General features: G+C 42.7%; 1 protein-coding gene across 1 annotated transcript; it reads left to right on the plus strand.

Moving 5' to 3' along the window:
• Positions 1-2,813: 2,813 nt before the first annotated feature.
• On the plus strand, positions 2,814-8,103 carry LOC100272447 (uncharacterized). Its single transcript, NM_001359721.1, has 9 exons — positions 2,814-2,927; positions 3,046-3,292; positions 5,179-5,328; positions 6,533-6,590; positions 6,685-6,843; positions 7,029-7,061; positions 7,292-7,383; positions 7,472-7,531; positions 7,616-8,103. Coding segments are annotated over exons 1-9 (1,071 nt in total). The 5' UTR covers positions 2,814-2,925; the 3' UTR covers positions 7,886-8,103.
• The last annotated feature ends 2,837 nt before the right edge of the window (positions 8,104-10,940 follow it).

A 10,940-nucleotide genomic window follows, 5' to 3' on the forward strand; every position in this document is an offset into this window, starting at 1 on the left:
GTCCGTTGCAAAGTGATGCACATATTTAGGGGGAGATGTGTTACAACTTGACCCTTTGAGACTAACCATGTGCTTGAGTTTGCTTGATTTAGTCTCGAAGGAGGATTGAAAGGGAAAAGGTGGACTTGGACCATGCAAGTCTTCCACTGCACTCCGATGAAAGAGTAATTTATTCCAAGTTCATCTTTGTACTCTTATTGCCTTTTTACTCTTAGTTGAAGATTTTGGTGAGGCAATGGGGTTACAGGGCCAAGATTGATCCCGTTTTGGTGCTTGATGCCAAAGGGGGAGAAAATAAAGGCCAAAGCAATAAATGGATCAGCTACCACTTGAGAATCTTGAAAATAATAGAATAGAGCTCCACTTGAGAATCTTGAAAATAATAGAATAGAGCTTTTGTTTTGTCAAAATACTCTTATTGGCTCTTTTTGTCAAAAGTTGGCTTCTTGTGGGGAGAAGTGTTGATTATGGGAAAAAGGGTGAGTTTTTGAAATCTTGAATCAATTTTTCTTGGAATAACTCTCTTTATGTCTTAACAAGTGTGTTTGACTTAGAGATAGAAATTTGAGTTTGGTTTGCAAAAACAAACCAAGTGGTGGCAAAGAGTGATCCATATATGCCAAATATGAATCAAAACCATATTGAGTTTTCATTTGCATTGATATTGCACTTGTTCTAGTTGCTTTATGTTGTGTTGGCATAAATCACCAAAAAGGGGGAGATTGAAAGGGAAATGTGCCCTTGGGCCATTTCTAAGTATTTTGGTGATTGAGTGCCAACGCAAGCGCTTTTGTGTTGATCTATGCAATGTGGTAGACAAAGTACAAATCATGTCAAAAGGTACGTTTCTAGACTTAGTACATTGTTTTATGGACTAATGTATTGTGTCTAAGTGCTGGAAACAGGAAAGATTGAATTGGAAATGAGATGGCTATGTTCTGCCAGAGTCAGCTCGGTCTGGGTGCACCGGACTGTCCGGTGGTGCACCGGACAGTGTCCGGTGCGCCAGACTGGCTCTTGCGAACTCGCTGCTCTCGGGATTTCATCGGCGGCGTACGACTATAATTCATTGGACTGTCCGGTGTGCACCGGACTGTCCGGTGAGCCAACGGTCGGCCGGGCCAACAGTCGGCCGCGCGATCCGCGCGGGACAAGTGGCCGAGCCAACGGCTAGTAGGGGGCACCGGACTGTCCGGTGTGCATCGGACAGTGTCCGGTACGCCAACGGCTCCAAGGCTGCCAACGGTCGGCTTCGCCAAATAAGGAAGGAAATCTGCACCGGACAGTGTCCGGTGGTGCACCGGACAGTGTCCGGTGGTGCACCGGACTGTCCGGTGTGCCAGGCGACAGAAGGCAAGAATTGCCTTCCCGGATTGCTCTCAACGGCTCCTAACTGCCTTGGGGCTATAAAAGGGACCCCTAGGCGCATGGAGGAGGACACCAAACATTCCTTGAGCACTCTTGATCACTCACACTCCATTCTTGCGCACTTGTTCGACATTCTAGTGATTTGAGCTCCGTTCTAGTGTGCTAGTCTCTTGAGCTTAAGGCTGGGTCTTGTGTGTGCGTATTTGCTGTGATCTTTGTGTCTTGTGTGAGTTGCTAATCCCTCCCTTACTCCGTACTTCTCTGTGAACATCTTTGTAAGGGCGAGAGACTCCAAGTTGTGGAGATTCCTCGCGAACGGGATATAGAAAAGAAAAGCAAACACCGTGGTATTCAAGTGGGTCTTTGGACCGCTTGAGAGGGGTTGAGTGCAACCCTCGTCCGTTGGGACGCCACAACGTGGAAGTAGGCAAGTGTTGTACTTGGCCAAACCACGGGATAAACCACTGTGTCTACCTGTGTTGATTCTCTTGTGGTTATTGTGTTTAGCAAAGACTCTTCTCTAGCCACTTGGCAATACTGTGCTAACTCTTAACCAAATTTTTGTGGCATTAAGTTTAAGTTTTACAGGATCACCTATTCACCCCCCTCTAGGTGCTCTCACTAATAATACCTAAATACTTACTAAGTAATAAATAAGTAATTTGGCAGCACCTCCCCTATATGGTGAGGTTTCTGAACCTGCAGAAAAACGAACAACACGATGGCTGACATGCACACTCAACAACTGAGATAACAACACGATGGGTGACATATATAAAGACTACATATAATCACATGTAAATATCTAGCTAATTATATACTAACAATTAAACAACTAACTAACTATGCATTAACCCAAGCGAACATGTGCTACCTAAAAACTGAAACCCTAAACACTAAATTGTTAACAAAGTAAATACCAATTAAATGCTACACACTAACTAACCACTTACTCCTAAATCAATTAATAAATTAAGTAAAAAAATACCTTGTCGGTGAGGGCGAGGGCGGCGGTGGAGCGCGCTCGCCGGAGGGGCCGAGCGGCGGCGTGGGGCCGGAGGGGGCGCGGGCGCCGGGCGGCGCCGAGCTCGCTAGAGGGGTCGGGCGACGGCGGGCTGGCCGGAGGGGGCGGGCGGCGGCAGATTGCGTCGGCGGGGGCGGACGGGCGAAGGGCGCGCAGGCGGCCGGAGGAAGAAAGGAGAGAAGAAGAGAAAGAAGAAAGAAGACGGGCACGAAGCTTAAATCCTAACTCTGCCACGTGGCGCCCAGCTTAAATCCTAACTCTGCCACGTGGCGCCGAGCTTCGGGTCCATAAATGCAATCGATTGTCTAGGGGCCTGAATGTTAATTTTTGTCTAAAACTGGATTAAAAACCAAAAAATTCGGTATTTGCCACGGGCAGGCAGCGAGACGATGGCAAGCCTACTCAGGCGATCCGCGGTACCCGCGCGCCAGCTCCTCCTCCTCCTCCCGCGCCACCTCGCAGCCGCCGGCTCCGCCCCCGCCTCGTCCCGTTCGTTTTCCCGCTTCCACCCCCGCGACGACGATGACAGCTCTATGTAAAACCCTCGCACTTCCCCCATTCTCTGCTCAACCTTCTACTCCCTCCCCTCATTCTCTGCTAAATTCTGCAATGCAATCTAAGATTGACGCCCCTGGACCGTGTGCTGTTCTCAGGTTCGATCCACCGGAGCCGCCGGTGAACTGGGGCATGAACATAGTTCCGGAGAAGAAGGCTTTCGTCGTGGAGAGGTTCGGGAAGTATCTCAAGACCCTCGACTCCGGGTTCCACCTGCTGATCCCCGCCGTCGACCGTATTGCCTACGTGCACTCGCTCAAGGAGGAGACCATCCCCATTCCCGACCAGAACGCAATCACCAAGGACAACGTCACCATACAGATCGACAGCGTCATATATATCAAGGTAATACTGCCTCCCCTTGCTCGCCTGCGCGGTCTACATACAGATTGTTGAGTGTTGCACTTGTTGCCGGTAGATCAGAGATGGGTGGGTGTGACGCCTCACATGGCAAAAGTTAGTGTGAACTGGATTGATCCAGCTTGTGATCTGCCTGTGTAGTATAGATTGCAGCAAGGGCTCCTGGATTTAGTTAATAATTGAAATTGCAATTGCAATTGAAGATGGTAGGAACATTGTGACCCATTAACGATGTTTTCTACGTGGATTTCAAGTTTTCATGTTTTCTGATTTGGTTAGTGTAGTATATGGGATCGAAGGACTTTGGGTTGTGAAGCCTAATACTGAAATTTCAGTTTCCAATCTTATTTTGCATGCATTAGTTGACACTGTAGGTCTCTCTTCATATTTGTCTCTGCAACATATGTTGATGCAATTTTATGAATCCCAGGACCAAAGTATTTAGTTATATGACCATTTTCAAAGCAAAGCTCAAGTTATTTTTACATGTTGATTCAATATTGCCTTGAATCTGGAATTCAGGATAAGGCATCATGTCGTTGGTAGCACATTGCCACTTTGCCTTGTATGAGCTGGGAGATTGACACTCTTGTGCGCTCTTTTGTATGAGTTTGATGATATTATCAACGTTATTAAAACGATATATTGTTGAAACGCTCATGGGTGAAATTTTGACTTTTAAACGTTTAAACAAAGTTTAACTGTAGTTTTAAATAACATAGAAAAAATACCAATATATCATAATTTCAGACAATAACATAAAGTTAAATACCAAAACAGAGAGGTTAGTGGCTTACCAAAACTTCACCCATGAGCTGGATTGGACCCCAAAAGTAACTAACAAACTGGGCCCAAAAGTAGCTAATGGTCTAAAACACATGAAACACTGTGTTTTACAGTTTAGAGCGCCAAAACGCTAAAACGCGGTTTCAACCTCTAATTAGAGTTTTTACGTTTAAACGTCGTTTAAACGTAGTTTTAATGACACTGGATATTATACCCTTCTGGCTACACTACATTGTAGGTAGTACCAACCTTGGTCATCAAGATCAATGCCTCAGCACATTCTCAATGGCTGTAGCAAGCTCAAGAGGCTGCACAATTCACATGCAAGGTGTTACTAATTTTTTGGATAAAGTTTGGTGTTTGATTTACACCTTTAGTTGTTGCCTTGTTTGGAATCAAAGCTTTGTAAGGGCTGTAGAACCAATGATGGTGTGAGACCTAATTTACTGTTTCATTGCCCTGGTGACAAATTTATACAATTTTTTTAGCAGTCAGCAATGTCTTGGGCGTGGAAATGGGTATATTATCTTTTGTGATTTGGTTAGTTTGCTTCCAGGTGGATCATACTGATTTTAGTGCTTCTACTTAATTACTTATATGCATCTAATCAAGACCCAACTTAGTGTCAATTTTTGTATGGGAAAGGCGTATGTGATGATGATTTGTGATTGTAAACAACTAAACATACTGCTTATTTCCTTAAGATATAACCAATCTTTTATTTTGTTTAGCTGCTAACATTTTTCGTTTGTGGTATTTTGTGTCATTTGAGGTAGGGTGGCTGTAATGCTTATTCTGGTTTTGTTTTATTTGTTAGGATAGCAAACATTATATTTGTCATAGGAACTTATGAATGGATGTATAATTCAAGCCATTCTGTTTTGATGTAAAGTTACTATCCATCTGTGTTTTTTTTGTAATTCCTGTAAGTATTACTGTGGTAAGTGCGTGTGTTATTCCTAGTATCATCGAGTTGAGTAGCCTGCAATGCTATTGGCCAGATTTGGGAAATTATCTACAGTGAAGTTGTTTTTTCATGCTATGGAGTGCTGAGCATAAACTCATTATTTTGTTGAATTTTGCAGATCATGGACCCCTACCTTGCTTCCTATGGTGTGGAGGATCCAATCTATGCTGTCCTACAACTTGCACAAACAACCATGAGAAGTGAACTTGGGAAGATAACCTTAGACAAGACTTTTGAGGAGAGAGATGCATTAAATGAGAAAATTGTGGTATGGATTCTTATTCCCATCTTGAATTCTTTGTTCAATTTCCCATACCATACGTTTTGGGTGGGAAAAAATTAAAACACATTAGCTTTTGTACTCTTTTGATTAATAGTCTCTCCATATTGTTTCTGTACTACCATCCCTGTAATATTTTTGGATCATGTAAAGAGATCATCCAAATTGGCATCCTAGTGAAAATATGGTATGTGTTGCATGGATTCCTTTGACAGGAAACTGAATGCATTGCATTAGATGATCTCTAGGAGGGTCCATGGTTTACCAAATTATGATATACTCCCTCCATTACAAATTGTAAGTCCTTCTGGCTTTTCTAGGTACATAGCTTTTGCTACAAACCTAGATACACATTATGTAACTATAAAAGCCAGAACGACTTACAATTTGGAATGGAGGGGAGTGTCCATTTGAAACACATTGAAGCAGTTGCAATTTTAACATTTTATTAGTTTGGTTAATTGTTTGTTTGGTAGAAGTAATAGGATGGCTAAACTTAACCTGATCATCCTAGCTTTCAACAACTGCTGTTTGTATATTCATGTTGTTCATTGAGTAAAATACATTTCCGGTCCTTAAACTTGTCGCCCTGTGTCATTCCGATCCACAAATTTTTAAAATGTGTCATGCTGGTCCTTAATCGTTGTTCAGGTCTCAGTTAGGTCCTTTATCTCTTTTCTCTCTTGTCCAGCTCTCTCACCGGACATGCGGAAAAGAGAGAGAAAAGAGATACAAAGGCTGACATGTGGGGTCCATATGTCAACCATGACCTGTTTGGACCTAACTGAGACCCAAACAGCAATTAAGGACCGGGCTGACACACTATAGAAGTTTGTGGATCGGGATGACACAGAGCGACAAGTTTAAGGACCGGAAATGTATTTTACTCTTGTTCATTTAAGTTACTGTTTGAAGAAACTTGTAGATTTGTTTGATAAATTATGATTGCTTTACCATTTAACATTTGTACTGTTGATTATTATCAAATGATTATGTATTATGCTTACAATGAAAGGGAAAGCTCATTGATATAAACTTGACCACAAAAGGCTCATTAGATGTGGTAGCTGTTGTTCCTCTCTCTCTCTGATCTCTGAGTGTATCTTTGTCTCTATTTGTTCATCAGACGTGCCAGTATTTCTGTTGGCTACCACCAAACATCTGGCTAATGTTTTCTGTCAATTGTCTGCAGAGTGCCATCAATGAAGCAGCCACAGATTGGGGCTTGAAGTGTATTCGCTATGAGATCAGTGTGTCGGTTTTTCCTGTTTAATCATTTGAGTTGTAATACATGGTTTGTTTCAGATGTCAATGTTTCCATTGTTTTTAAATTTGACAATGCAGGGGACATAACTCCTCCAACAGGGATTAGGCAGGCTATGGAGATGCAGGCTGAAGCAAAAAGGAGAAAACGCGCCCAAATCCTTGAATCAGAAGGGAAGAAACAGGCCCAAATCCTTGAATCAGAAGGGAAGAAAACTGCCCAGGTCCTTGAATCTGAAGGTGACGACTTCACAACCTTTTTTTTATCTTTTTAGCTTAATATATGCGGTTTTAAATTCTTCATACTGAAATGTTGATAGAATGGCCTTTAACGTCTTCCACATTTGAGAGATGTATTGTATTTGATATATGTCTGACATTTATGTTCAAAAAATATGTCTGACATATTTCATTTGTTGTACCAGGAGCTATGTTAGATCTAGCAAACCGTGCGAAGGGTATGCGACATTCCACACACCTTACTACCATGTTTTTTTTTTTTTTTTGTAAATCTGTTCAGCATGCGTTATTCCACCAATGTTTATTTACCTTGTTTGATGATGGCTATTAATGCAGTTTAGTTAAATTAAACATTGTAAATGATTTGTAATTTTTTTCTTCTAAAATGTTTTGCACTTCTTTATTCCCTCCACCATTGGCATTTACTTATTCTGGCTATTAACACCAGGTGCGGCCGAAGCAATTCTTGCCAAGTCAGAAGCTACTGCTCGTGGAATGAGATTGGTTTCAGATGCGATGACAACTGAAGGCAGTGCCAAGGTATCGAGGAATACTGACTATCAAAATGGTATTAAGTACTATATTTGTGCTCTTAAATGCTAATAACAATGTTATATTTCTGTGATAGGCTGCTAGCCTAAAACTTGCAGAGCAATATATCGAAGCATTCTCAAATCTAGCACAAAAGGTGAGATTGTCTTAGTTCTGTTACTCTTCTTTATGCCTGGCTCCTTTTGTGAATTTGAATTGCTGATGTTTTTTTTAAACGCAGACAAATACAATGCTGCTCCCAGGCGACAGTGCCAGCCCAGCATCTTTCGTGGCCCAGGCGATGAAGACGTATCAGCAAATCCATTCCCATAGTCAGGCATTGAAGTACCACCCTCAGATAGAAGGGCTGGAGGAATCAGGAGAGACCAGCCCTGCTGCTCCATCTTCTGAGGCAAGCAAGACACCACCATTTGTCGGGGAAGCAGATTCTAACCATACCTTCTCGCTGCAACGCCCAAGAATAAGAAGTGAGCTTCCCTCAAGTGCTTGAAGCCCTTTTCTTGTCTACTGTTCTGCAACATAGGAGTGTCACTGATAAACACCAGTAGGTTTAGTTTTCTTTAGTCAGAGAAGCTGATGTGCGTCGAAGGGGATAGACCCGTAGGCATTTCCATTTGGTTTCGGGAAGCTAAATGCGACCGGAGAGAGTTTTTGATTCTGGTGAAGTTTATACGTTGGTTCCTTCATATATTTTAAAATGAAGTTTGTAAAAAGGCAAGACGTTGGTGAAACAAATCGCACACGATGGCAAATGCTTAGTTCATGGCCACTGTTGCTCTTGTTTTGCGCAGCTCACTTGGGTGCCGTTTGGTTCCCAAAATGTAACGTAAATGGTAACGGTAACGGTTTGCATTCGATTACCAGTGGTAACAAGTTTGAATAGGCTGCTATCAATTTCTAGTGTGGTATCCGATTACGATTGGACTTAAACAAACATGATTTAACGTTATTTGTTACCGATTACATTACAAATATGTGAACCAAACAACACCTTGGATTTTTTTGGTTGGAAGGGGATTGGAATTTCTCCCTCAAACTCGGCCGGAAGCGAAATACTGCCCTCCCGGCATTATATATTCGTGAGCTTTTTGGTAGTAGCTCGGGTTCATTGTTCTGGTCTGGTGGTGGGCTTTGCCCCGTTGGACCTGTGCCCTGTGTGCTGGCTCCCTGAATCAGGGTCTGCTGGGTCACCTGACGTTGTGTTTCATGCTTCTGGCTGCAAAACTTTTGTTGGAAGTGCTACGGGTGTAGGTTGGTTTTGTTTCATGCTTTTGGCTGCAAAACTTTTGTTGGAAGTGCTACGGTTGTAGGTTGGTAGACTTCGACGAACAATGGTGTATTTCTGTTATGAAAGTAATAGAAATGAGATTCTCCTCGTGTAAAAAAAATGGTCCTGGCTGAGAAAACTTCTGAATCGTAGCTCTCAATTACTAACGGGTCGATAAACTGTACACTCTGCCAGGGGCGGAGCCACGGGGTGGGCAAAGGAGGCCGTGACCCCACCTCAATTTTTTTTGTCTTCTTACATATATGTTGAGTATGATACATGTTACGATCGTAGGTGCGGAAAATAAGACACAAAGTTTAACGTGGAACCCCCTACGTGGAGAAAAAAAACACGGAAAAACATATCTATTATGTGGTATAGTACATACACGGGAAAACAGATCTATTATGTGGTATAGTACATGGTACAAGGTGGTCTATTTATATAGGCAAAGGAGATATAGATAGGGTCATATCATCTTATCTAACAATACAAATTGAAAACAAACTAGTAAGTATATGAGGGCTAAACTGTAGCACACATCCACCATCCCGCTGTAATACCCAACTTTGGAATATAAAAGACGGAAATAAATCTTTATGTGTAATGCCTTTTTATTCATGAGAATTATTAGAAAACATATTTAAAGTGAATAATTTTTCAATAAAACATGCATCATGTTGGAGTTTATGTGTTGTTGCATCTATAAATAATAATAATAATATTAATAAAAATATGTTAATGTCCAAATTAGGATTTAACCCAAAATTACAAATTTAGGGAATTGGAAAAATAACCTAGAAAGGGAAAGAGAAGATACTACATAATATAATATATATATATATACATACATACATACATATAAATTATTCCCATATTGTATGTCTAATTCCTACCTTTGACTTGAGTATGAAATCCACCACAATATTTGAAATTCAAATTGAAGTTCAAAAATGAGAAGAAAAGAAAACAGAAAATAAGAGAAAAGAAAGAAAGAAAAAAGAGAGAAAATAATAAACGCGCCATTGGGCACAAAGCAGCGATCTCGGCCCAAACCGACCCTGCCATAGCCACTCGCGCGTCCTGGCTCATCTACCGCATCCGCGTACTGACTCGTGGGGCCGAGTTGCCAGCCGCTCGCCCGGTGCCAATGGCGCGCGGGCCAAACTTGTCAGTCTCCTTTTCCCAATCGACCGCCGTGCTCAGAGGGCCGGCCATGCCATTGTCGCGGGGCGGTTGCTACGCCTCGGGCACCCTCGCGTCCATAAAGAAAGCTATGAACCTAGGCTCGTTCCTTCCTTCCCCTCCTTTTTACCTTCTCGACCATCACCATTCGGCGACTTGACGTCGGGAGGAATTGCGCCGCCAGGTTTGCATTGCCGCACCGTGGCCAGGCTACCGCCAGCCTCTGCACGAGATCGTCGGCGAAGTGTTGCGGGAGTCCACCGAAGCACTGTGAAGGTTTAATACCTCGTCGTGGGGGAAATCTTGGACCAAGTCATCATGAATTTCTCGCCGTTGGGCGGTGTCATTTCTTTCCGTGGTCGGAGTGCACCGCATCTCCACCGTGGGTAAGTAACTGTGTGACCTGTTCATTTTTGAGCCCCCATGGCGTAGGCCGTACTGGTACAAGGTTTGCGGTCGCTAGTAGTCGGCAAGGGGGTTCTTCGGTGGCCGCCGCCGCCGTGACTTGTGAGCGCAGGATTGAAGATAACTCGTGAGTCGTTAATCTGGCGATGAATGATGAAGATTGAGACCAGGGACCCCCTCGTTCCCTTTTGCTACGTAAGTCGGGAGCGATCGGATGGGGATCAAACGATCCAGGATTGGTGCTGGCTCACAGGCCTTGGATCTGCGATTCGATGACCGATGTTGGTTATGGGTTAAGATGTGATCTGGTGCGTCAGCTAGTGATCGCATGGTCGTAGTTTCGAGATACCCCTTGGCTATCGTAGATTTGTAAAAGAGCCCTGGGGGTTCGGGGAAATCAACCCGCAATACAGACCAGTGTGAAAACAATTACGCAGAGGCCCTGAAATTTATAATTTAAACCTCACACTTCCCTGTAATATGGTGCGCAGTCCAGAGCTAAGATAAAATAGTAAAATAAATTTAGAAAGTGGATTTCTAATGTAAAAAGGAATTCCAGAACTTATTTAATTCATAGAAAATTCATTTTAGCTCCTTTTTAGTCCATTCCAGTTGCAATAATTTTATATTAATACTATTTATCACCTAGTAACTCTGTTTAGTCATGAAACCTAGATCAAAATTATCC

This window comes from Zea mays, chromosome 4 (genome assembly GCF_902167145.1).
Source record: "Zea mays cultivar B73 chromosome 4, Zm-B73-REFERENCE-NAM-5.0, whole genome shotgun sequence".
Taxonomy (NCBI): Eukaryota; Viridiplantae; Streptophyta; class Magnoliopsida; order Poales; family Poaceae; genus Zea; species Zea mays.